Below are 27,122 nucleotides of genomic sequence, written 5' to 3'. Positions count from 1 at the left end.
ATAATCTGTTAATTCATATCAGTGTTTGAAATAATCTGAATGTGTATTTTCTCCTACTTTTATTACAAATTGTGTAACTACCCTTTTGACCATTTAAACAATAAATAAATGTAGCACAATAAATATTTGCCACGTGAGCAGGTGATGATCCCAGCCATGAATGAAAGGTGAGATTTTCTTTAATATATGCTATTAAGAAGGCACAAAGTCATCTGTTTTAGAATGATTACTGAAAATGGTTTTATACACATGCAAGCAGTAAGTAAAGACCTTTAAATGAAAAAAAAATACCTAATTTTCTAAAATTATTTAATTATCTAATGGATACTCAAAGATGTTAAATAAGGTATTCATATAAATTGTTTTATTTTTATTTATTTATTTATTTTTAAGATTTTATTTATTTGACACAGAGAGAGAGAGAGAGAGAGCACAGACAGGGGAAGCAGCAGAGGGAGAGGGAGAAGCAGGCTCCCCAGTGAGCAGGGAGCCCAACTCGGGGCTTGATCCTGGGACTCCAGGATCATGACCTGAGCTGAAGGCAGATGCTTAACCAACTGAGCCACCCAGGTGCCCCTAAATTGTTTTATTTTTAACCCCATGGCTGTTACATAGTTTATGATGTGCAACATGCTTTGTGAGGGATATTGGAGTGGTGGCAAGAGAGAGCACGGGCAGGGAGAGAGGGGCAGAGGGAGAGGGAAAAGCAGGCTCCCTGCTGAGCAGGACCCTGGGATCATGACCTGAGCCCAACGCAGATGCTTAGCTGACTGAGCCACGCAGGTGACCCTGGTGTTTTTCTAATATTCTGTTTCTTTCACCTGAAATGGCATTCTTCTTAGTGCTTCTCTCTCCCTTCAAATACCTCAGCACATGAGTCCTATCTTTATTATAGAAAACTAAAATAAAATAATTTTTCCCCTGTAAGCCACAAACTAATACATTTTAAGGATCATTTTAGATACGCTCTAACTTTTGTTAAGAAAATGAATATTTATACTGACCTAAGTCCTTAGTGTATTTGTAAGTGGTCAGTAATGACTGTTGAATTGAGTAGAATGTTACAGACGTCAGTATGTACTAGGTTTTGTCAGTATATTCTAATGCTTTAGTTCACTTCTTCCTTGAACTGTAACCTTTAAGAACAAAATAAATAAGTTTCTTATTCAAGGTTGAGTATCGGTTGTTTCTGAACTGTCACATATTTTGGTTAGATCCAGTTTACTGTTTCTTTGGAGGATACTATGTGTAAAATGCATCTTTTAAAAGATTTTTTCCCTTATTTAATTGATTTATCAGTAAATAAAAATTTATTTAGAGGCCTATGATGTTGATGGCATTTGATTAGGTACTAGGGTAATGCAAAAAGTAATAAAACCAAATGTGCCACATTTTATTCATTCGTCTGATGGACATTTGAGTTGTTTCTGGTTTAAGGCTATTACAAATAAAGCTGCTATGAACATTTGTGTACAAGTTTTTGTATGTACATATACTTTTTTTTTCTCTTGGATAAAACCTAGAAGTGATATGGCCAGATCATACGTTAATTGTATGTTTACCTTTTAAAAAATTGCCAAATTGTTTTCCAAAGTGATTGTACTATTTTTATCTTCCTACCAGCAGTAGGTATGAGTGCCAGTTCCTCCACATCCTCACCAACACTTGCAGTGGGCACTTTTTAAAATTTTAGCCATTTTAATAGATATGTAATGTTATCTCACTGTGATTTTAACTTTCATTCTCCTAATAACTAATGATGTTGAGCATCTTTTTATATGCTTATTGCCATCTGGATATTTCCTTTGGTGAATTGATTGTTCAAATCTTTTGCCCATTTTAAAAATTGGATTGTTTGTTTTCTTACTGCTGTGTTCAGAGAATCCTTTATGTATTCTGGATATAAGTCCTTTATCAGATGTATACTTCGCAAAAATTTTCTTCCATGCTGGCTTCTTTCATTTTCTTAACAATGTCTTGAAGATTATGTTTTTTTCATTTTGCTTAAGTTCAGTTTATCAGTTTGTTCATTTATAGGTTATGGTATATTTAAGACATCTTGGCCTAACTTAAGTAACTTTTCATGTCATCCGAATTGTCAGATTTATTGACATAAAGTTGTTTATTAATATTTACCAATTTTTTAAATATCCGTAGCATCTGTAGTGATGCTACCATTCTCATTCTTGACAACAGTAATTTCTGTCTTCTCTCTTTTATTCCTGATCAATCTTGGCTGGAGATTAATCAGTTTTGTTGACTTTCTCAAAGAATGAGCTTTTCTGTTTTCCATTTCATTGATATCCACTTCAATCCTTACTATTAACTTTATTCTGCTTACTTTGGTTTTAATTTATTTTGGAAGATGAACTTATCCACCTAAAACTTTTCTTCTTTCAGAGTCCATAGTCTCTTATAGCCTCTGAGAAACAAACTGAGGGTTCTGGAGGGGACGGGGGTGGGGGGATGGGTTAGCCTGGTGATGGGTATTAAAGAGGGCATGTACTGAATGGAGCGCTGGGTGTTATACGCAAACAATGAATCATGGAACACTACATCAAAAACTAATGATGTAATGTATGGTGATTAATATAATAAAAAAAATGAATTAAAAAAATAAACTTTTCTTCTTTCTTCATATAAGTGGTTACTGCTATATATTCCTCCCTAAGTATTTCTTTAGCAGCATCCACAAATTCTGATATGTTGAGCTTTCTTTTTCCTTCGGTTAAGAATACCTATTAATTTCTTCTTTCATCCATGGGTTATTTAGCAACTGTGTTACTTAATTTCAAATATTTGAATATTTCCTAAGGATATTTCTGTTAAGGATTTCTAATTTCATTCCTTTGTGATCAGATGACATATTTTGTATGAATTACTTTTCAATTTATTGAAACTTGATTTATGGCCCAGAATATAGTATATTTTTTAAATGTTTCACGAACACTTGAAGAGAATTTGTATTCTACTATTGTTAGATGAATAAATGTCAGTCAGGTCAAATTAGCTGATAGTGCTATTCAAGTCTGCTTATAGCCTTATTGATTTTCATGCTACTTGTTCTATCAAGTGTTGGGAGGGATGTTGAAATCATTTGCATGTCTTATCAGTTTTTGCTTCATACATTTTGAAGATCTGTTACAGGTATATAAGCATTTAGGACTGTTATGCCCTACTGATTAATTATTCTCTTTGTCATTATGAAATGACTGTCTTTATTCCTGGTAATATTCTTGGCTTTGAAATTTATTTTTTCTGACATTAATTTAGCCATTGCAGTTTTCTGCCATTAATCCTATCCAGATTTTTCTTTACTCTAAGACATTGTAGTTTTCATTTCTAAAGACTTTTCATATGGAAGACCTTAGGAAAAATTATTTAATCACTCAATTTTCTTCTTTATTAAAAGGGCATAATAAAAGTACCTAGGGGGCCTGGATGGCTCAGTCAGTTGAGTGTCCAACTCTTGATTTCGGCTCAGGTCACAATCTCAGGGTTGTGAAATCAAGCTTCAATTCTGGCTCCCTGCTCAGCCAGGAGTCTGCTTCTTTCTTCCTCTCCCTCTGCGCCTCCCCCGCCCCCATGTGTGCACACATTCACGCTCTCTCTTCTTCCATCTCCCTCTCTCTCAAAATAAATAAATAAAACCTTTTTAAAAAAAATAAATATATAAATAAAAGTACCTATACCATGGAATTGTTTTGAGAATTAAATAAATATATCAAAGTGCTCACAATTAATATATATCACAGTGTAAGTTCTGAATGAATATAATCTGCAGCTATTGTTCCTACTATTATGGCTGCTATTAAGAAAGATATTTTTAAATCCATAACATATTAAAACAGAATTTCCTACTCATTTATATCCATATTTCTTGTTTGGACTTTCATTAGTTATCTTCAATCTAACTGAACTAGAATATCATCATATAAACTCAAAAGATACCTGTGTTTCATTTTATTTCCTTATGTTATTAATTTATCATTGTTTTGTACTTAAGATCGTGTACAAAGATACAGGTATATAGTGTCATTATCATATTTTTCAAATTTAGTGAGTATGCAACTCCCAAATGCATTAGAATCGTATAGTAGTTGTGAGTTCTCAGCTGCACATTTTGGTTTAAATATTGGATATATTGAGAGACTGAACAAATTAGTTGTCTTTTTTTTTTAATCAAAGAAGTAAATGTTTGCATTTAGTATTTTATATGGGTCCTTCACATTATCATCATTTATAATGAGTCATTTTTTTTTTTCTCTCTCTTTCTTTCTTTAGATTGGGCAGCTGGCTTTTAAAGGAATGAGGAGACTCAATAGAATCCAGTCAATTGTGTTTGAGACTGCCTACAACACCAATGAGAACATGCTGATTTGTGCCCCTACTGGGGCTGGAAAGACCAATATTGCAATGCTTACAGTTTTGCATGAAATACGCCAGCATTTTCAACAAGGTGTTATCAAAAAGAATGAATTTAAGGTAGGAAATTAACAAGTCAGACCACAACTTTTTAAATTGTAAAATTAAAATCATTTGTAGTTGTACATGTTACATGAAATCTGGAAAATTTTAAGGATATTACTCATGATGTCATGTAAAGATTGCTGCTTGATTTACTCTATTACTAGTAAGGCAGTCCCTATTTGTGTTATGAAAATCCTATTACCCCTATGAAACACTGTGAAAATACATTTAGCTTTGAAGCAGAACGAGTGTTCAAAGTGATGAAGTTGTATAAACAAATTTCATTGTCCTTTAAACAGCTGCACACCTACCTAAGAAAGATAAGTACTTTTCAGATATCACTGTTAAGATATTTTACTCTACAATTATATTTCACAATAAATTGTGACTTATATTGAATGCTGTGAAACAAATGACTTGTAGTTTTTGCTCATTCATCAAGGTACTATTTCTTTGGCACAGATTGTATATGTTGCTCCAATGAAAGCCTTGGCAGCCGAAATGACAAATTACTTCAGCAAACGTCTAGAGCCACTGGGCATTGTTGTGAAAGAATTGACTGGGGATATGCAGTTGTCAAAAAATGAAATTTTACGAACTCAGGTATGTTGTGTACTTAGGTTTTTTGTTTAATACCATTCTTTTTTTTTTTTTCAGGTAAACATAATACAAACATAATGTAATGAAATTCTTTTATTTGTAACCACATATTACCTCTACAAAAGAGGTTTTTGCTGGTGCTTTGTCCAATTTTGTCCCTTCTAACTTCTGTGATTCCTGCTGTGTCTTGAATACTGTTAGATGCCTGGTATAAATTTTAAGTTCATTGACAGTAAATGTTCTTTTAAAACGGTGGAGAATGAAAATATGAATAAGACCAGACTTCAGTTTTAAGAGCAGGAAAATATATAGATCCTTAAATGATCCCACTACTATTCTAAACTATTCCATAAAGATTGCTTAACATATAATAAAAATTCTTAGTCATTCTTTATTTCATCAAAAAGGAAGTTATTAAATCGCGCACTGTATATAGCACTATATTAGGTGAAATGCATGACAACAACGATATTTAAGATACAGTTCCTGCCTACAAGGATCTTATATTATGACCGAATAGGCAAAAACTCTATTAGAGCTACAACTAGATTATCATTAATTGGGTGGAACATGTAAGTAAGGTAATGTTCATAATGCTTTGAAAAAATGCAGTAATGGATAACCAAATATTAATGGGACAATCCAACCTCAGCAGTGGACTGGAGTGAGAATGAGGGAATATGCTGGCTGATTAGCCTGGCACCTTTGCCAACCTCTTTTCTGACCTGTCCTTACTGGTTATTAAATGTGTATTTTAAACATTATATCTGATATGTAATTAATACTATTAGAGTTTAAAGTCAGGGGTTGGGGAATGGGGAATTGGAGAAAGCTGGTCAAAAGGTACAAACTTCCAGTTATGAGATAAAAAAGTACTAGGGGATAATGTACAACATGATGATTATAGGTAACACTGCTGTATGATATATAGGAAAGTTAAGAGAGGAGATCTGAAGAGTTCTCATCACAAGGAGAATTCTTTTATTTTTATTGTATCTGTATAAGATGATGGATGTTAACTAAACCTACTGTGATAATCATTTCATAGTGTATGTAAATCACGTCATCGTATTGTACACCTTAAACTTATACAGTGATGTATGTCAATTATTTCTCAGTGGAACTAGAAAAAACAAAAATGGGCAGAGAAAGTGAATAGACATTTTTCCAAAGGAGACATACAGATGGACAGTAGGTATATGCGAAGATGCTCAGCATCACAAATCATCAAGGAAATGCAAATCAGAACTATAATATATCACCTCACACTTGTTAGAATGACTGTTATCAAAAAGAAAAGAGATAAGAAGTGCTGGCAAACATGGAGAAAAGGGAACCTGTGTGCACTCTTGGTGGGAATGTAAATTGATGCAGTCACTGGAAAACAACATGGAGGTTTCTCAGAGAATTAAAATAGAACTACCGTATGATCCAGCAATTCTACTCCTGGTACATATCCAAAAGAAAGGAAATTAGGGTCTCAAATATCCCATGTTCATTACAGCATTATGAACAACGATCAAGAAAAAAAAATTCTATTAGAGTTTAAAGATTTATTAGTGAAGATCAGTTCCCTATTTCAGTTGTAGTTAGATAAAAAGCAGTGATCAGGATGTAACTCTGGTTATTTTTAATATCCTTTTTATTTCATGAAATAATGAAGGGGAGTATATTAACGTTTAGAGACTGTCACTGACAGTCTCTAAAAAATCTGTAATTTGACAAATGGCTTTGTATTTCAGAAAGAGGTAGCAGAAGGAAAATCTTTAGTAGAGCCAACAACATAGTTCTTATATTTAAGATATGTAGAACTTTATCTTTTCGCATTTACATTTAACAGAATCTCAGATTTATTTATTTTGTTAGCATAAATAGATTTTTAACTGCTGAAAATGATCAGTGGTAGAGCAAACATTGTTTGAATTTTTACTACATATTTTTAAGAACAGGTAATGTCTCATTAGGAGCTTAACCTTTCTTTTCCTTCAGATTTTCAGCTTCAAAATTAATTTTAAAATGTATAATGTACTTCCACTACTGCTAATTTAGGTCTTTTAATTGGAAAATTTTAATTCTGAGATAATGTAAAAGAATTTTGATGTGCTTTTTATTTAAAAAATACATTATTTTGTTAAGTATTTTATCAGTGATAACACTGAGTAGTAAACTAATATTTTTATTATTCTGTCATCATAAGTTTTAGCTTATATTGCCTAACTGTGATATACGGTTAGATTTTAAAAACCAGACTAGGGATGCCTCGGTGGCTCAGTCCATAAACGTGGTATCACGTTTTGGCTCAGGTCATGATCTCAGGGTCCTGGGATCGAGTCCTGCAGTGGGCTCCATGCTCAGTGGGGAGCCTGCTTCTCCCTCTGCCTACCACTCTCCCTGCTTGTGCTCTCTCTCCCTCTCTAACAAATAAATAAATAAAATCTTAAAAAAAAAAAAAAAAGACTAATATGTGGGGTCTTCTTCATTAATTACTTTGGCTAAAATTAATATGGTAATTTCCAACTTATGTTTTATCCCGTTGCCTTGAAGGGATATGAATCTCTTATTAGTGATAGTGTTCTCTTTTATAGTGATTCTTTGGGTTAGCATGTCCTGAACTCCATCAACTGACACCTTAAGCTACTCTAATTATTGCTTTCAACCACTAGAACTGTGCATGTTTGGGAAATCCACTCACTTAGGAAAAGCCTCAAAATCACAGATTAGTTCTGTGTGGCTATATTTTTTTCAGAGTAGATTTTTGTTCCAGTGTCAGCTTGATTTTTTCCATGGGACTCTTGGCTTTTCTCCCATAAATGTATTAGTTTTCACTCCAACATTTGAGAGGTTTCCATGTTGCTGGGCTTTTCACCTTAATTTTCAAGCTGCCTTTTCAGTTCTGAATCCTAGCTCTGAACTCTGATTTCTGGCACATTTTGCCAGTGAGGCTGTGGTTTTTCCTACCCCCTTTTTTGCTGCGATAGCAGTGGGTGTGGGATCATACTCTTAGGTCAATAATTTGCACTCTGGTAATTGATTTGTAGTTTTGACATTACTTTTCTCTATTTTTACCAATTTCTGATACTGTCCTGTTTCTTAAAAGTTGTTTTTATTAATTGTATACAGCCAAGTATTTTATAATTATCTGCAGAGATTCATACCACAGCTTTGCTCCTCTGCCATTACTGGAAGTAGAATCCAATATCCTAATATTTTTTATTATTGAATTTATTTGTATTTCAAAAGCACTAACTTTCTTTTCCTAGCAGTGAAGACTAGAAAGCATATTTTAAAAATTGAACTGCTCTTTTAAAAGTTAACCCACACCAAAAACCATAAGATACCTAGGAATAAACCTAACCAAAGAGGTAAAAGATCTGTATGCTGAAAACTATAGAACGCTTATGAAAGAAATTGTAAAAGACACAAATGGAAAAACATTACATGCTCATGGATTGGAAGAACAAATATTGTTGAAATGTATATACTACCCAAAGCGATCTACACATTTAATGCAGTCCTGATAAAAATAACACCAGCATTTTTCACAGAACTAGAATAAACAATTCTAAAATTTGTATGGAACTAAGAAAGATCCCAGATAACCTAAGTAATGTTGAGAAAGAGAATGAAAGTGGGAGGCATCATAATCCCAGACTTAAAGCTGTATTACAAAGCTGTAATCATCAACACAGTATGGTACTGGCACAAAAACAGACAAATAGATCAATAGAACAGAATAGAGAACCGAGAAATGGACCCACACCTATATGGTCAAAGCAGGAAAAAATAACCAATGGAAAAAAGATAGTCTCTTCAACAGATGGTGTTGGGAAAACTGGACCACTTTCTTACACCACACATAAAAAGATAATGTTATTAGGAAAATCATAAGGAAGAGAAAATACATTTATAGTATTGTACAATCCACATGTAAGTGGACCTGCACAGTTCAAACCCATGTTATTCAAGGGTCAACTGTGGTCAGTTTAACGTTTCTGTTCTTTTTATATAACTTGTATACTTAACACAATGAACTGAATCATGTTTAAAAATTTTAAGTTTATACAATAAAGAGAAAAAAGTTTTACAGATTTGTAGAACACAGTACAGTATTATACATATTCCCAATTTATGGACACATTTGATTCTGAAAGTTTGTTGATGTATTCTTAGAAGTTGTGTTACATATGATACATTCCAAGTCTAGCTCCCAGGCCTAGCTGAACATAAAATTACAGAGATTATGTCTTAAAACTACACAATAGGACACATAGACTGATAATTTCTTTAGTGTGTGATTTTTATTTTCATAATGTCTTATAAAGGCATATAGAGTAACTCAAAATTTGACTTTTAACAAATTTATCTTTATTAAAAATAAATTTTTCTGAAATTTGAACCACTCTAGAGTCTGAGACCATACCTATGATGTACTTACCTAAAGAAATGAGTTTTGTATCCTGATGGGTACAATGAAGTTTAGGGAAGAAATCAAGTCAGTTTTTTCCTCTTCTATTTCTTGTAAGTCTAGCATTAAGAAATTTTCTGCAAATGGTTAAGTTCGGCTTTGGCAGTCTCATCTCATTGTTGTGCCAAATCCCGGGCTCTTCCTCTGTATATTTCTGCTTTAGTCTCTCTGCACACCATTAACAGACTTTTAAAAAAAATTTAAACCCTGCACTGATTTGGTTATTCCCATTACTATACAGTGGCAACTCTCAAAATATGGTACAGAAACATTGTGTTTCCTAAGCTCTTTCTGGGGGTCAGCAAGTTTAAAACCAATTTTCATAGTAACATTATTTTTTTTTTTTAGTAACATTATTTTTTTAAAATATTTTATGTATTTGAGAGAAAGAGAGAGAGAGAGAGCATCAACAGGAGGGGGAGGGGCAGAAGGAGAGGGAGAAGCAGGCTCCTGGCTGAGCAGGGAGCCCGACATGGGGCTCCATCCCAGGACCCCGAGATCATGACTTGAGCTGAAGGCAGATGCTTAACCGACTGAGCCACCCAGGCATCCTTATAGTAACATTATGATGTTACTTTCTTTCACTCTCATTTTCTCAAAAGTATAGTTGTGGAGTTTTCCAGAGTCTGCGTAATATGTAATGTCATCGACAGCTAATGAAGTGACTACTTTCTATTTTTGTGTTGTAAAAATTTCTCAGTTTAACTTTCTAATATAAGAAATTGAGAGAGAGAGAGAGATAACCTACAAATACAAGAGTTCTTTGGGGCCTCAATAATTTTAAGAGTGCAAAGGAGTTCCAAAGCCAAAACGTTTTGAGAACCACTACTTATGTAAGACAGTGGATTATCTTCACAATCTGGTGAAAACCAGCCTGGTTTTCAGCCTTATGTCCCAACTACTTACCAATACAAACTATAGCCAAACAGACCATTTTTGCTTTTTCTAAAGTAACATTGCTCAAATAACATTTTCTTGAATAAACATTACTATTTTCTAAGTTTCCTCATGCATTTTCTCTTTTTCATAATGTGGTTCTTTATTCATTGACATTTGTCTGAATCATTTTTCAAAACTCAGTTCAAACCCTATGAGTACTTTTTTCTTGCCTGAATCCTATAGCACCATTCATTTATATTCATAAAATAAGACCTACTCCACAAAGTCTATGGTTTTAGATCTGGTGAGATCTTAGAAATCTGGACCACTCTCAAATAAAATTTTGATTGCTTTTGTACTGTATCTAGCTGTGTTGTTGATGTTAATGAAAGAATATTTATGGAAAAACAAGGGAGGTAACATTTGAATTGAAATTATGAGCCAGTCACTATGCTAAGTGCATTATGTGCGTCCTTGCTCATATTATAAGAACCTTATTGAATAGTGTCTCCACTTTACAGATACAGAAAGTTAAACATTAAAATCTACTTAGATTTATATATTATATTGTCAAAAGATTTATGAACATCTTCCCCCCCCCCGCCCCCACCCTTTGCTTATTTCTGAACTTCCCTAAATCGGCTCTGTGTCTTTTCTCAATATTTGTTAATTCTCTAAGGGCAGGGACCGTGTGCTTGGCCTCAGTAATAGTTTATAAATTGAACCTCCTCTCTTATATTTGCTCTTTATTCTCCTCTAGTATAAATATAGCCCTACTATCAGTGATGCTAATTTTTTGTAGACCTGAAACTGTATAGTTACTAACCTCTTCACCTTGTCCTACTATCTATTCTCTCAGATTCTCAAAGATTAATAGACTGCTGTTACCACTGCATTTGAGATTGGGCTGCAGAAAGAGCAAAGCAGGACTATTGCAGAGCATATAGGAATATAGACATACTCAACTTTTATTTTTGAAGTTTTAATTTTTTGCTTTCCTGACTTTTCACTTATATAATTTTAATAGCTTTTTAATGATTCCCTTTGTAATTTTTTGGTAAATAAGTTTCCCAGTAATTAATACAATTAAACATAATTTTGAAATTTCCCTGTTGTTTAAAAAAATATTTTCAGTATTGTTAGTTTGTCTTTATTTTTCCAATATGGGAAACCAAATTAATCTAATTTGTAAATTCTTTGTCATGCTGTTCTGATCATATTGTTCTCTTGCTCATAAACTTTCATTGGTTCTTTTTTGCGTGAATTAAATCCAACTACTTAGCTTGTTAAGAATCTTGTATAAATTAAGTATAATACGAGATGTGGTTTGTTTTGTGGTTCAGTAGGGACTGTCAGGTCTAGTAGCAGTTATGATTTTATTGAGGTTTGAATGTAAAATTTCCTTTGCAAGACAAAATTACATAGTTCTCAGATTTATTGTCATGAAAAATAGTCTGTGTAGACAACAAATACCTATCTTGTCTTCAGCTGAAAAGCCACTTTGTGCAACTTTGAAGAACTCAGTAAATTTGTCATCAGTGAAAACACCGATTTCCCTTTCCAACCTTATTTTCCATTGTTCTTCATCTATGTTCACTTTCCAACTTCTCCCCCTAATTGTATCATTTGCAAAGAGTTATTATTTTATAATATTCATTGTTATTTTTAATGGTTCCATTTAACAGTTGTGTTTTTCCTTACACCCTGTCCTTCCTCATCTCGGATTATTCTTTCTGCATCTCTTCGTAACATCATAAATTCAGGGTTCCTTTAAGCCTCAGTGAAAATACTTGTCAGAAATTTTAGAAAAGTTTCTCCTGTCCTGGGAGTGACTTTGTATTAAAGCAGAGCATGTGCCCTGAATTCTGAAATTGTTCTCCTTTTTCTTTTATATTTGCTTGCTCATATTTATGCTGGGCTGAGTTTATCTGTGCAACTTTGGGAGTTGGGATGAGCTATTTTAGGTTTTGTTTGTGTTTCTCTTTTGGCTGGGTATGTAGGAGATTCTGTTCATATCTCTTAGGTGTAGGCAACAGCAAATGGAACCCTGAATCTGTCATATTATTCTGTTTTCAGAGCTTTGGCAACCGTGGTTGGGAGTCTGTGTGTGGTGTGCATATGCATGTGCTCCCATCACACTCTCCTGATTTACTCTTCTCATGAGGGTTTTTATTGTATTGAGAATATACAGATACTTAGGAGTAGAGGGTAGGAACAAAGGGGAGTTGGAAAAATGGGTCAGAAATTACATGTGTTCAGGTTTATCTGGATATCTGTGTGTTATGTTTTAATTTACTGTTGCTATCTGCTGTGTAAAATCTGAGAATGTCTTTATTTCATCTCCATTCCTGAAGGATATTTTTGCTGGATATAGACTTATACGTTGTCAGTTCTTTCCTTTTAACACTTGAAAAATACATGCCTTTTTTTTAGCCTCCAAGGTTTCCAAAGAAAGAGCCACTGTCACTCAAATTGTTATTTCTCTGTAAGTAACGTGTTTCTCTTAATCCTCTTTCAAGATTCTTTCTTTGTATCTGGTTTACAGAAATTTGATTATGATATGTTGAGTTGTAGATTTTGGGAGTTCATACTGTTTAGTATTTGTTTTAGCTTCTTGAGTTTGTAGGTTTGTCAAATTTGGGAAACTTTGAACTTCTCTCTCTTTAGCCCCTCATTCTTTCTCCTCTCCTTGGACCCCATGGACAAGAATGTTAGATCTTTTGTTATAGTCCCACAGGACCCTGAGATCAGTTCATTTTTTTTCAACCTATTTTCTCTCTGTTATTCAGATTTGGTAAATTATACTGATCTTTGAGTCCACTGATTTTCATCTGTTGTCTACATTCTTGCTATTGAGCCCTTGCAGTGAGTTCTTAATTTAGGTTGTTATAGTTTTCATTTCTAAATTTTCTATTTGGTTTTTCTTTGCTGAGACATATTTTTTTTCCCAATTATTTCAAGTATGTTCACAACTGCTCCCTGAAGGATTTTTCTGATAGTTGCTTTAAATGTTTTGTCAGGTAATTCTGACAGATGGGAAGGTAAACAGATGTAATATACCAAGTTAACATTTTCTCAGCAGTTTTGTATATGAACTTATCAGAGGACAAAGTAACTTCTTGTAGGAATAGTGAGTTTGGTTTTAAATATGTTGAGCATGGAAAGATTGTTGAAGTTTATAAACATAACTGAATTAGAAGGGCAGAGTAGTCCAAAAGGACTCCAGAAGCATTCCTGGAATTAGAAATATAATGTCATTTTTTGGGGGGGCACCTGAGTGGCTCAGTTGGTTAAGCGACTGCCTTCAGCTCAGGTCATGATCCTGGAGTCCTGGGATCGAGTCCCGAATCGGGCTCCCTGCTCAGCGGGGCGTCTGCTTCTCCCTCTGACCCTCTTCCCTCTCGTGCTCTCTGTCTCTCATTCTCTCTCTCTCAAATAAATAAATAAAATCTTTAAAAAAAAAAAAAGAAATATAATGTCACTTAGTAGGTTTTCATTATGTAATTCCTAATGTATCTGGTGAAGTGTGTTAAATGCTCTGTGCCTAGAGATTAGGATTTCCTGAATCTCATTAACTTTGCCCTCCTTGTTCTGTAAAAGATTTAAATTTTTTTTAAAATTTAAATATTAAATTTTAAATATTAAACACACACACACACAAAACAGCAAGATGATATAAACTAAAGGCTAGGTATGAAGGGTAGTAGGGTAAAGGAAAATATAGGCCAGGTTAAAAAGAGAAGCCAAAAGCAATACTAATGGAATAATGCATATAACCAAGTTGAGGGAGTCCTGACCAAGTTTATAAATCACAGTGACCATTTGCTCAGGAGAAGCCATTCTTGAAGGTAACAGGCAAAAATATTTCCCAGGAGCCCTTAAAGAGTGAAAAATCAGTAATCTAATGAAACAGATCTTCAATAATATCTCCTAATTTGTGGCCTTCCCTTTGTCCCCTATTTGTCAGAAATTTAGAACCCCGGATAAGGAACTCTCCTAGGATAAGATAGGAAATAATAAAATTGTGGTACACCCTAAGCCTCGAAGCAAACTTATGATAGGCATTTAAGTTTTATCTTCTATAACTAATGCTAAACAATATAGTAATAAAATGGCTCCATTTTTATTAAGATTTTCAGTTTTTAAAACATTTTATTACAATTTTTAAAATTCTGCTTTGTTTCATTTTATGTAATCTAAATGAAAAACTGAGGTCAGTAGTATTTTTATTGGTCATATGAATGAGTCATTGAGTGTAACCACCTTGGGGCAGATTTGATGTGTTAAACCTGGACTTAGAGGTGAGCAGGAGGGAATGGCCTAAGGGCAGTATTCTCAGACATGTTTGGGTCATAGACTAGTGAAAATCTGATCTCCACAGGAATTTGAATTGGGGATGTAGGTAAACACAGACATATAAAATTCTGCACAGTCTGTTATAATAGTTCATTCCTCTCAGGTGAAGCAACCCTAGCCCAAGTTGACCATTCTTTTGAAAAAAGAGGGTACCATGACTTGTGAATTACAATTCTGGAGTATCTTTGTTGGGTAAATCAGCCATTAGAATCTGTACATACTTGAATTGGCCCTCAGTTTTAGTTAGAACACTATAGATTTTAACTGCACTTGGCTGATACTTCCTGGTTGCTTTCGTGTGTTGAGGATCAAATGTTTTATATAAGAGTGATGAAGTATATATTATTAGGCACTCAATAATAGCATTATATTGTTAGCTATGATGCAAAGCAGCTGAAAAGTTTCATAAACTTTATTCAATAAAAAGTATGCAATTAGAAAGAGATGAAGATCTGGTCAGTGAGATTCTCATTTTATAGAAGTTAAAATGATTCTTAAAGACTCCAGGGTAAATATATTTTGTGAATCTTATGATACAGCTTGCATTTTTCACAGATTATTGGCATATAGGCAGAAATATATGATAATTCTGGGAAAACTGGATTAGCTTGGCAGACATAGCTTACTTTGCAGTTCCTCTAAAACTGAGCTGCCTTGATAGGGTAGGGACATCATAATTCAGACACATTAGGTTTCTTCCCCCAAGGCATCTGCAGAAACATAAGAATTTCTACATCCTTATTTGTATCTCTTTTTTTGAAATTGTGGATTTATTCTTATCACTTACCTCTGAGATTTTTAAAAATATCTGCTTAAACAGTCTGCTAAATGAAAACATTCTATGTTAATTTGAATACTTTCTTGAACAATACCAAATGCTTATGTTTTTCTCCATAATTTGATATGTTGTGACATCTGAGAAAATACAGGTTTATGAGATTCTGAGAGCTTGATAGATTAGGGCAATTTGTTAGTTTCAAGTAGTTCTTGATTTGAAAGCCAGTTTTCTGTTGTTTGGGGCAGGTATTTTAGTCAGTATTGCAGGCAATTATTTTCAAAAAGGTTCTTGTCTCACAAACGCTGCATCAGAAGCACAAAGTTGCTGTAAACCTAAAATGCAGCACGCAGCTGGTTAATTTTAGGAAATCTATGGAGCTATGCTTTCTGTAATTTCTGTGACTGATCTAAATAGCTTCTTTTGAATTTGTAGTTTTCACATGTCTGTAAAAAATTATTTTTATGTATCAAAACTGCAATATATGAAATCATATTTTTGTAGAGCTTTGTGCCTCTACAATCATAAATAGTTTTTATAAAGAAAACTGAATGTACTTGTGGTCATCATTGATTTGAACCTTGGTTTAAAATCATTACATAGAGATATTTACTGCCTGTTTTCCTTGGATTATCAAAGTCACGAGAACATTAGACGGCATGCCTATAGGTAGTATGATATATATTATGTGAGATACTAGAGTTTAGACCATTTTGTATCCTAAATGTCATTTTCCATATGTTTTGTTGCATAGTTTTACAACGAGCTCTGTGACACTTTTTAAGATCAGTGTGAATTAAATGTTAATTTTATTTTGAGAATTTTCATACTTCAAATTTTTTTCTGACTTCAAAAGGATAATGTGATCATTGTAGAAAAGTTAAAAAAAATACAGAAAATTACAAAGTTTAGCATATATCTTAAACTTTTTTCTAGTCAAATATGTAAAACTTTAAAAAATGAAAGTTGATTGTATATTATTTTTTTACACTTTTTCCAGTAAGCGTTTTTGCATATCATCAAATATTCATATTGCATGGCATTTGATAGCTGCACAGTATTCCCTTTCTTGGATATACTAAGTTAACTGTACACTTCTGGTGACTTTTACTTAAGAGTTTATTTACTCTTATTTACTTACTTTTATTTATTCACTCACTCATAGCGGATTGGACACTGAAGGGAAGGAAGCAAATAGGGTATCTCAGAAACTAAGCTGATACGGTTGGAAACAAAACTTTCTCTTCTAGTGTTTGAGTTGATTTTTCATGGACTCCAGGTTAAGGGATTCCTTTACACTGGTATTTATCAAACTATCACAAATGCCTTCTTCAATTTTAACCATTAGCATAAACTTTTATTTCTTTAAGTCCAGAGATTGATTGGATGTATTCCCCTTTGAAGTCTTCTTTGTCTTATCTGTTGTTATGTGATAGGCATGTATGTGATATCCTCCCCTAGAATTACTTGTAGGGTGGGCCGTGGGTTATGTAGTTCTTGGTATTCCAATTATAACTCTTTTTTTCCTCTTCAAAGCAAATCTAAATGCAAGCTCATCTTGGAACTGCTATGTTTTAAAAATAAAATAACCAAAAATTATTTCCTATGGTATTCTAATTCTCATTATTGTCTAATTTACATATTGTAAATACTACTTTTTTTGTACTTTAAAGAAATATTAAGCACCTTATACATTATAAGTCATAGTGCTTTGTATTCTGGATTCACCTGTGTTTAAGGCAGGTCTTGCCCTCAAAAGCTGAATCTAAAAGAATATCAACGCCCTCTGCCCTTTCCTATTTACGTTAAAAACATTTTCATGGTATAGTGCTTTGTTCCCTCAAGTTATAGGAAACTGAAATATTCAAAATGTTTTACTGTTGTTATTTGATATAATATATAAAATTTTTTGAAGATAGTGTTTTGCAAACAGTTGACATTTAACAAATGTTAATCCCTTTCTGCTGCTTTGTTGGATTCTTTACTCTGCTCCTTACCCACTATATCTCATGAGTAATAACCCCAGAGTATACACGTGATGATTTTTGCTACATTGACTATGCATGTTAGAATCAAAGAGAAGAGAAAAATTTGATGATTTCCCTGCGTTTTAGAAATGACAGCATAGTAAGTATGAATGGTATTTATTGGGCTGAAAGTGGGATATCCTTTGACATTTCCCTTTGGCAGGATAGTAATCTGTGGAATTGATCCTGGGAGAAGACCTCTTACAGGCTTGGCATAAAAGCAGATTCTCATGTTCAGTTTAACCCTCTTTTTACTAAAGGATAAAAGTTATTCATTCATTCCTAAATTTCTTACTAGAAAAGAAAATAAAGGTTGTATTCTAAGGAAAGCACCAGATACTACTACTTGTTATTTTTAATGCATGTATACTGGTTAATCTTTAAACATTTTATTTTAGCTTTATTGAGGTATAACTAATATACAAAAAAGCTGTACATATTTAAAGAACACAATTTAATGAGTTTTGACATATGAGTATATCAGTGAAAGCATCAACACAAATTAATGAGTATTCATCAGCCCTGAAAGTTTCTTCACATCCCTTTGTACTCTTCCTCCACAACCACCATCCCTAGGCAACCACTGAAATGCTCCCTGTCACTATAGGTTTGTTTACATTTTCATATATTTTATGTAAGTGGGTTCACATAGTGTGTACTTTTCTCTCTGGCTTCTTTCACTCAACCTAATTATTTTGATATTCATCCACCTTGTTGCATTTATTAATGGTTCATTCCTTTGTACTGCTAGCTACTTCTGTGTTGCATGGATATACCACAGATTGTTTATCCATTCCATTTTTTTTTAAAGAATTTATTTATGTGAGAGAGAGATAGAAAGAACACGAGGGGGTGGGAAGAGGGAGAAGCAGGCTTCCTGCTGAGCAGGGAGCCCTACACGGGACTTGATCCCAGGACCCTGGGATCATGACCTAAGCCAAAGGCAGACGCTTAACCGACTGAGCCACCCAGGCGCCCCTATACATTCAGTTTTGATGAATATTTGCCTGGCTCTAATTTTCCCAATTACAAATAAAGCTACTATGAACATTCTTGTACAACTGTTTTTGTGGACATATGGCTTTCATTTTGGAATTAGTACCTAGGAGTAGAATTGCTGGGGATATGGTAGATGTATGTTTAACTTTTTAAGAAACTACCAAACTGTTTCCAAAATGGCTGTACCATTTTACATTTCTAACAGCCGTGTATGAAAATTCCAATTCCTTCACATCCTCTTTAACACGTCTTTGGTTTTTCTTTTTAATTTTAGTTGTCCTAGTGGGCGTGTAGTAGCATCTCATTGTGGTTTTAATGTGCATTTCCGTAACGATGTTGAGCATCTTTTCATGTGTCCTTTCGGTATCTGTGTATCTTCTTTGGTGATGTGTCTTTTCAAATTGTTTGCCTTGTTTAAAGTATTTTAAGTCAGTGGTTTGTCTTATTGTTGAGTCACAAGACTTGTGTAAGACTCTAAATGCGAATCCTGTGTTAGATATGCGCTTTGCAATATTTTCTTCCAGTTAATGACTTGCCTTCCATGTTTGTAACAATGTCTTTCGAAAAACAAATACTTTATTTTTATAGAGTCCTAATTTATTGACTTTTTCTTTCAGAGTTCATCCTTTTTGTATCCCATTTTAAAAATATTTCCTAAGCCCAAGATAAGTATATTTTGTCCTATAATTTCTTCTAGAAATTTCATAGTTTTAGCTCTTAGTTTTAGGCTATACCCCATTTTGAGTTGATTTTTGTGAAAGGTAGGAGTAAGGGTTGAGGCTCATTGTTTTTGCATATGGATACTTGTTCTGGCACCATTTGTTGAAAGGGGTTATCTTTTCTCTATTGAATTACCATTGCACTGTTATTGAAAACCAATTGACCATATATGTGTGGCTCTAATTCCTGGATTCTGTTCTGTTCTGTTGATTTTGTATGTTTATCTTTAGGCCAGTACCACACTGTCTTAATAACTATAACTATAAAGTATGTCTTGAAATCATGTAGTGTAAGTCTTCCTACTTTGATCTTTTACAGAGTTGTTTTGGTTATTTCAGGTTTTATTTCCATATAAATTCTGTATGTTTTGGTTAGCTTTTATAACTTTTCCTGTTACTATGCAACTTTATCTAGTATCCATAGAGTAGAGAGAGAACATGTTATAAAATTGTTAAGTGGGGATTGTAGCTGTTTATTTTTAATTATTTTACAGAACTTGCAGCTCCTGAAAACATTGCTTTAATGGCAATGCAAGACTGACTGAAGAGAGATTTGAAATGTTTTGAAAAATAGGGGAAAGTTGCCCACAACACCCTAGGATTATAGATCCTAAGTATTTAATTTCTTTTTAGTACTTTGTGTTTTTATTGTTTTTATGTCATTTCAACACATACTCTCATCACAGGAAATTTAAAAATAGACAAAAATAACATAACTTATCCAATCACAAGTTATTACAAGTATGTACTTTCCATTTCTCATTTTTATGCTAAGATTTTATATTCATATATTTAGTGAAAGGTAGTATGGCATAATGGTTTTGTGGAAGTTCATTGACTTTATATGTGTGAATTGTTTAGAACAGTGCTTGGCATGTGAGTTCTTAATAAGCATTAGCTTTCTTTTAATAAAACCATGCAAATAAATTACTTTATATCTTATTTAACAACATACCATAAACAGTGATACGTGTCAGTAGATATATACCTACAATTTTAATGACATCAACTAGCCATTCAAAGTGGATTACTGATGGTTGTGAAAGGACCACACACACAGACCTGCTGTATTCAATACAAACCATGTATTCCTCATTTATTAAATTGGGAATATAGAGCACTGCTGTTCAATACAGTAGCCACTGGCCACATGTGACTTTTTAAATTAAGATTAAGTAAGATTTTATAAAGTTAAAACTTACGTCCCTCATTTTCACTAGCCTCATTTCAGCTGTTCAGTAATCACCACTGGTTACCAAATTAGATAATGCAGACATAGAACATTACCCTCATCATAGAAAAGTCTATTGGACAGTGACAGTGTAGTGCTCGAAGGAAGCATTGTGGCAGTATAGAGAATAGAAGCTGAAGCAGTGTATGTGCACACATATGTTTTTTTCTTTTGTTACGGGACAGTTAGTTCAGGATACAGAAGGTCCTGCCAGTCAAGAAAAGCCAATCACTGTTAAGCCCCTCCCCTGTCATAGAATTTAGGCTTACAGTCGCTGGGCTTCATTTTAAGGGAGTGTTTACAAATGTCAGGCTTTCTTGATTCTGAATCAATTTTGATACAGTTTTCAGTTGTACAGTTGAAACATCTCTGCTTCTAGCTTCCCTGGGGTCCTGGAGAGCCCTCTCCCTTCAGTAATATGCAACATTGTATGGATATTATATGGCTTATTTAACTCTTGCTTGGATGTTTATTTATAGTTTTCAAACTTCCTGTTAGAAAAATCAAGGACTCTTTATAGATTGGCTAGAAATCTGTACTAAAAAATAAAACATATTTAATAGAAATAAAATAACCCACCAAGTTTTGAAAAATTGGCATAAATGCTTAATAAAACGTTGAAAATTGCAAAACAACCTTGTAGGGACCAAAATTTTATTTTTTTTTATTTTTATTTCATTGGGGGTGGGAGACCCAACATTTTAGTACATTCAAATTTGTAACTAAGAATGGCATTTTCATTGATTTGCCATTTCATAGTTTCTCATTAAAAAATTAATTTGATGTTATCCTTTTTTATCATTAACCTTAGTCATATTAGAAACCAGTCTTTCAGTCCCTGTCTCTTTATATTACATATATAGGCACTGAGATTGCCATATTGCTGTTAATTATATTTTGGTCTGGAAAACCCAGCATAGTTTTACAACTCACTTATAATAATCATCACCCATCCCCCACCTCCCTTTCTCACCCAGTGGCTCTATTTGGTATGAAGAGCTAAAAGAAAATATAAATTTAAACTGCATGCTAATAAAATATGAAATAAAAAACTAAGAGGAAGTGAAAATGATGCACAATGTAGATTTTATGAACACAAAAGATTTGTTTCAACTTCTGGGTTTGTAAAGATCTGAATGTATGCCATGTATAACTGACATTCAAGATAAAATCATTTAGCTCACTAAAATACTGTGTACCGGCTTCATAAATCAGTGAAGAATGCTAATCATTTGAAATCACTCTTCACTAAGCTACTTCAGCATAGATACAATTTTCAAATCAGTTGAAAAACCTAGTTTTGATGATAGCTAAATATTCTGAGATATGGTTATAGTTTAGAAATTACTGTGGTATTTATATTTGTTATAATGTTGCTTGTTTCCCTAGTTGTCTTCATTTGTTTGGTTTTGGGATTTGTTTTTAATAGTACTTATTTCAGAATAATAATAATAAAAGACAACCATAATATTCTTTTATATTTTGAAGGTGATTCTTGACTATTTAGGCTTAATTTTTAAGTGACTGCACAAATACAATTAGTGTATTTTTGGTGGCAGTAATGATTTTTTTTAGTCCTTTATTAACTAAACATTTTGCTTTTTCTAGGTTTTTTTTCCTATTTGCATTTTCAATTTTATGTAATTAAGCAACTAATCAAAATGAAATTTTTTTTTTTTTTTTTTTTTTTTTTTTGAGAGAGTGAGTGCAAAGGTGCAGGGGGAGAAGGAGAGAGAGAATCTTAAGCAGGCTCAATGCGGGGCATGATCTCATTACCTCGAGATCATGACCTGAGTCGAAATCAGGGGTTGGACGTTTAACTTCCTGAGCCACCCAGGTGCCCCCAAAATGAAAATTTTAAGCTTCCTTTTATTTAGAGAAAGATCTAAAAACTGGGAATAGAACCTGAAATCTGAAAGCAGCCAGTCTTTAAGAAGAATGATTAGTTTAAAAAGCTTTAACTATGTGCTTAAACATAATGGAATTAAAAAGCTACAACTTTTAAAATCCCCAATGAAATGTAAATATTATTTACCAGGACAACCATTTCCTGCATTTGAACACATGCCATTAAGAAGTAATGAGAGTTCTATTTTGAAGAATGTCTCATTGCTTTTATTAGTAAGTAAGCTATAAGTTACTTTGAAGCATCATGGAATTCGTAGTGTTAGTTACTGATTATTTTTACTTTTCCAAGGTTTAATAGCAACTTGTAAAATAAATTAATATCCTTTGAGTAAAAAAGTCCACTGCCATATATATATGTATATATAAACTACTGTTTTTAACTGTTTTGTTCTTCTTAATGTAGTTGGATTAGAGGGGGTGTGAGAGAACTATAATTTTTGATGCATAAAAATCTGTTTTGTGAATGCAAATTATGTATTATTTGAGACCCTTTTCCTAGAGTATAATTTAAAAGCACTCAGGAATCTAATTATCTTTGCCTTTACTAAAAAAAAAAAAATTAGAATAACAACTTTGCCTGTTCCATGAGTATTACTTTGCAGAAAAATAGCTTGTATCATTGTATTAGTGAAGAGAGGAGTGGGGTCCTATTCTATTAATGGTTTCTGTTTTTCTTTTTGTCTGTTTTATACCAACATTTAGTTACTTTTTTTCCCTATCATGTGATTATTTTATATTCTTATGGACATTATGTAAAAGGAGTAAAGTATTACAAAATTTATTTTTAAATTACTTCAAGAACCCTGCTTGCAAAGTTTATCATGCTGACATCCAAATACAGACCAAAAACCAATGAAAAGCTTTGTGTTTTCTTCCTCCTAAAGTAAAATATAACAATGTCTACTATTATAAAATAATGCAATGCATAGCATGCTCAAAAGCAGTCTAGTTTCCCTATAAACAAGGAAGCAAAAATAAATATCCAATATTTGATGCTCATTCTAAGTCTTCTTGTTACTTATTAAATTTCAGAAAAATCCTGCCACCAGTAAGTTTTAAAATGTGAACTCACTAACCACAAACTTTAGTATCATTTTGAAAAATTACTTTTATCTTCCTCAGAAATCTGACATGTACCAAATATTAAAATAAGGTAGATTATCAGTGGTCTTTTATAATTGCAGATCCCTTAAAGTGGGTGTTTTTCTTTTATTTTCAAAGGCTATCTAGGCTATTTTGAAATCCAAAATATTTAAAATTTTTGAAAGAGTAATTATTGTTAATAAATAACAGGTCTCAGATTCTAGTATTCCTTTATATTTTGTTTTTTTACCTCCACTTGTTGTCCTACAGCTATTGAGGCAAATCTGTAAAAAAAAAAAAAGTAGTTTGTCACATAAGTAATAATTTTGGCAGCTCATGACCTAGAAAAGATGAAGAGACTAAGACGACTTTAATTTTCTTCTGTTATATTATCAAATTTGAAAAATTGTCTCAGAGGGTAACTTGCAGCTATACTGAATATTTCTTAATGTTTCATTTGTGATTATTTCATACTGAACCAGGAAGATGGCAGAGAGATGTAAAATATCTGACACGTGGGGAATTTTCTGCAGAATATATTTATATGTTACTTTTCCTTGAGAAAAATAATGCTTAAATATAGTCTATATTTAAATATAAGGTGAATATAGTCAATCCAACACCAATTCCTATTAATTATGAGTTTTATCTCCTATGTTTTTCTTACATTCATCCATATCCTCTCCGTCTCCACTAATCTGTCCTCTCTGAGTTTCTGTGTTCTCTCACCTTGATGACTTCTATAGTATTGTAACTGGGGTACGTCCGATTCTTTCCCCTTAGGTAGCCAGAAATGCAACCTGGTCAGTTTTTCCCTTTTCACTCTCATACCATGTCCTCTGAAAAACAACGACAATCCAAAATGAATGAATGAATGGGAAGGAGAAGAGAAGAGAAAAGGAAAAGAAAGCCATTCATAGTTTTCCAGTCTCCTCTACAGCGTGAAAAGAATACAACTCCTAGAAGGGGATGAAAGACTGTGCAGTCTGTCCCTGCCCATCTCATTTCCACCATGCTCCAGTCCTCTCATCCTCTTTGCTCTAGCCATACACGCTGCCTATCTTCACTCTCTTCCATCCATGTTTTCCCGTCTGTTCTATGTAGATGCTTCGCTTCTGCCTGTAACTGTCTTTTTTTCTCCTTCAACTAATTAATGCCCTTTCATCTTTGAGACGTTAAATCAAATTTTGCTTTCTTAATAAAGCCTTTTCTGATTTCTCTGGTTAGGTCAAATTTTCCTATTATGATTTGTCACATCACTGAATAGTATCTAAGTAGTAAGTTATTCTTAGTAGCTTATCAGAAGTAAAAATTTTGTATTTTACAGTTTTATTGTATAGTGCCTATTGCCACTCCACCTGCATTACAATGTAAGCCTTATGAGATCAAGGGCTTTATTTGTATGCCTTTATCTTTCCTCACCATTGCATGGCACATAGCACAGTGTCTGGTACATTACAATGAGGAGCAAGAGGGTGATGCTGATGATGTTAGAAAAACTAATTGATCCCTATTACATATCAGGCATTATTCTAAATATTTTATGTGTATTATGTGTTTCATTTTCATTATAACCCCCTGATATGTATGTACTATTATTTTCTTCATTTTATTATGGAGGAAACTAAGGTTTGTGGTAGTAGATACAAAATAAATATTTGGTAAGTACATCACTGAAAGATATTTAATGTGTTCTCATTAAACATTCACAATATATCAGAGATAATGTATTGATAAATGAGACATACCCATAAGGATACTTAGATTTAGAAGTATCGATAAATTGTGTTTAGAGAAGTAAAGTTTTCAGTCCATTAATAGGAATACCCATTCTCCTTCCTTTCTTTGGAGGAAATTAAGTTAGGAAACCTCAGCTATTGCCTTATGGGACAGAAGGAAGATAAATGCTGGCCTGCTTTCTTGGGAAAGGCCTGGGGTGGGCTTGGTGGAGTGGGGATGGGAGGGCAGGAAAGGAGCATTATAAAAATCTCTTAAATCCTGATTACAGGATGTTCAAATTATATTCATTCCTCTTTGAGTGGTACTCTGAGATACAATTCTGCTCTTCCCCAAAAGACAAAGATCCAGACTACTTAGTTTAAGTTAATCCAAGAGGAGCCATTAAGATCTCATCTTTTCTTAACAACATTTATCTAAGGGAAATAACATGCGGATACTGAGATTATAATCCCCCAAAACACAGGGTAAGCAGTGTGGGCGCCAGTGTCTTCTTTGTCCAGGACTCAGTAAACGGGCCTCTTTCCTTGAATAAGTTTTTAGATTTTTTGCATTTGCTAAGTGTGCATGAACAGATTAGAAAGGAGAGCATCCCACTGGCTCATTCATAAAATCTGTTATGTGACAGTATATTAAACATAGCTTTTCAAACCCAAATGTCTATATAGAACATAATTTGTATAAATCTTACTATTAAATATAGAAATATTTGTTCTATTTTCTTATTAGGCAAGAAGAGTTACCACCAGTTTTATGAGGTTAATAATCACCTACAAAAAAATGTAATTCATCAACAGTGTTTGAGTTCACTTCAAGACATTGTGGTTACAATAGCTGTCCAGACAGTCACTGTCCTTGCTCAGTACCTGTGGTCTACTGAAGGAGACAAATATTTAAGCAAGCAATATAGTGTAATAAATGCTGAAATAGAAGATATGGGCACAGAGATGCCAGAGAAGCCTATAAAAGGGAAATTTGGGTTTAAGAAAAGCCTCCTAAACATTTCACCTCAAGACCTGGAGAATGTAGAGAGGTGTGTGTGTGTGTGTGTACGTGCACACGTTTGTGTTTTCTTTTAGCATAATAAAAATGGAATCATACTTTATACATTTGTGTGTATCTGTATAAAATGCATAATATTTTGCTTTTTCACTTAATATCAGTTTGTATAGATCTACATTATTGCCTTATAAAAAACTTCATGAATGTCTATTTGTGTGTTCAGGCCTTTTTTCGAGGATAGAATTCTGAAAGTGAGATTGCTGGACCTAGGATTTGTGCATTTTAAATTTTGAAAGCTTTTGCCAAATTACCTCCAAAATGACAACACTAGTTATAGTTAATATCTCTATTAAAAATTTAGGTTATGCAATTTGATGATATAAACCCTAAATACAAGAAGAGACAATTCTTACAAGGGGAAAATGCACTGTTTCAAAAAAATAAGCTATTAAGAACCATTAACAAACAAATACTAATCAAGATACAAAGCTGTGTGTCTCCATGATGAATTAGTAAAGGTAATGAAATATATCCCTTGGAGGCAAAACTACAGTGTAACTTCAGCTCCCAACCATTGCAGTTAGTATGATAAAATCATTTTGGCTAGTGATTTGCTTAAAAGAAATCTGGATAGTATGGTGAAAACAGTTTAACTGAAGAGAGAATGACTCCTGGAGTCCTGAAGTCCTAGAAACTTGACAGATTTAGCCAATTTTCTTAACTCAATTTGCAGTACCAGAATCACTTGGGGAGCGGTTTCCTACTATACATGCTGGTATCTGTTTTGGTGGTAGTCATCCTAACAGGTGTTAGGTGATGACTCATTGCGGTTTTGATTTGCATTTCCATGATTAGTGATGTTGAGCACATT

General features: G+C 33.4%; 1 protein-coding gene across 2 annotated transcripts in view; it reads left to right on the top strand.

Annotated features, from left to right (window-relative positions):
• ASCC3 (activating signal cointegrator 1 complex subunit 3) overlaps window positions 1-27,122 on the top strand; it is a 301,692-nt gene that overhangs the window by 73,974 nt on the left and 200,596 nt on the right. For both annotated transcript variants that reach the window (XM_006727550.3, XM_081828714.1), the window contains exons 9-10: window positions 4,285-4,485; window positions 4,933-5,073. In XM_006727550.3, the coding sequence (XP_006727613.2) occupies window positions 4,285-4,485; window positions 4,933-5,073 (342 nt within the window). The remainder of the gene's footprint in view (window positions 1-4,284; window positions 4,486-4,932; window positions 5,074-27,122) is intronic.

This window comes from Leptonychotes weddellii, chromosome 8, assembly GCF_054177405.1.
Source record: "Leptonychotes weddellii isolate Sample4059 chromosome 8, ASM5417740v2, whole genome shotgun sequence".
Taxonomy (NCBI): Eukaryota; Metazoa; Chordata; class Mammalia; order Carnivora; family Phocidae; genus Leptonychotes; species Leptonychotes weddellii.
The sequence above is the reverse complement of the archived record's forward strand: the minus strand, read 5'-3'. Positions and strand labels throughout refer to the sequence as shown.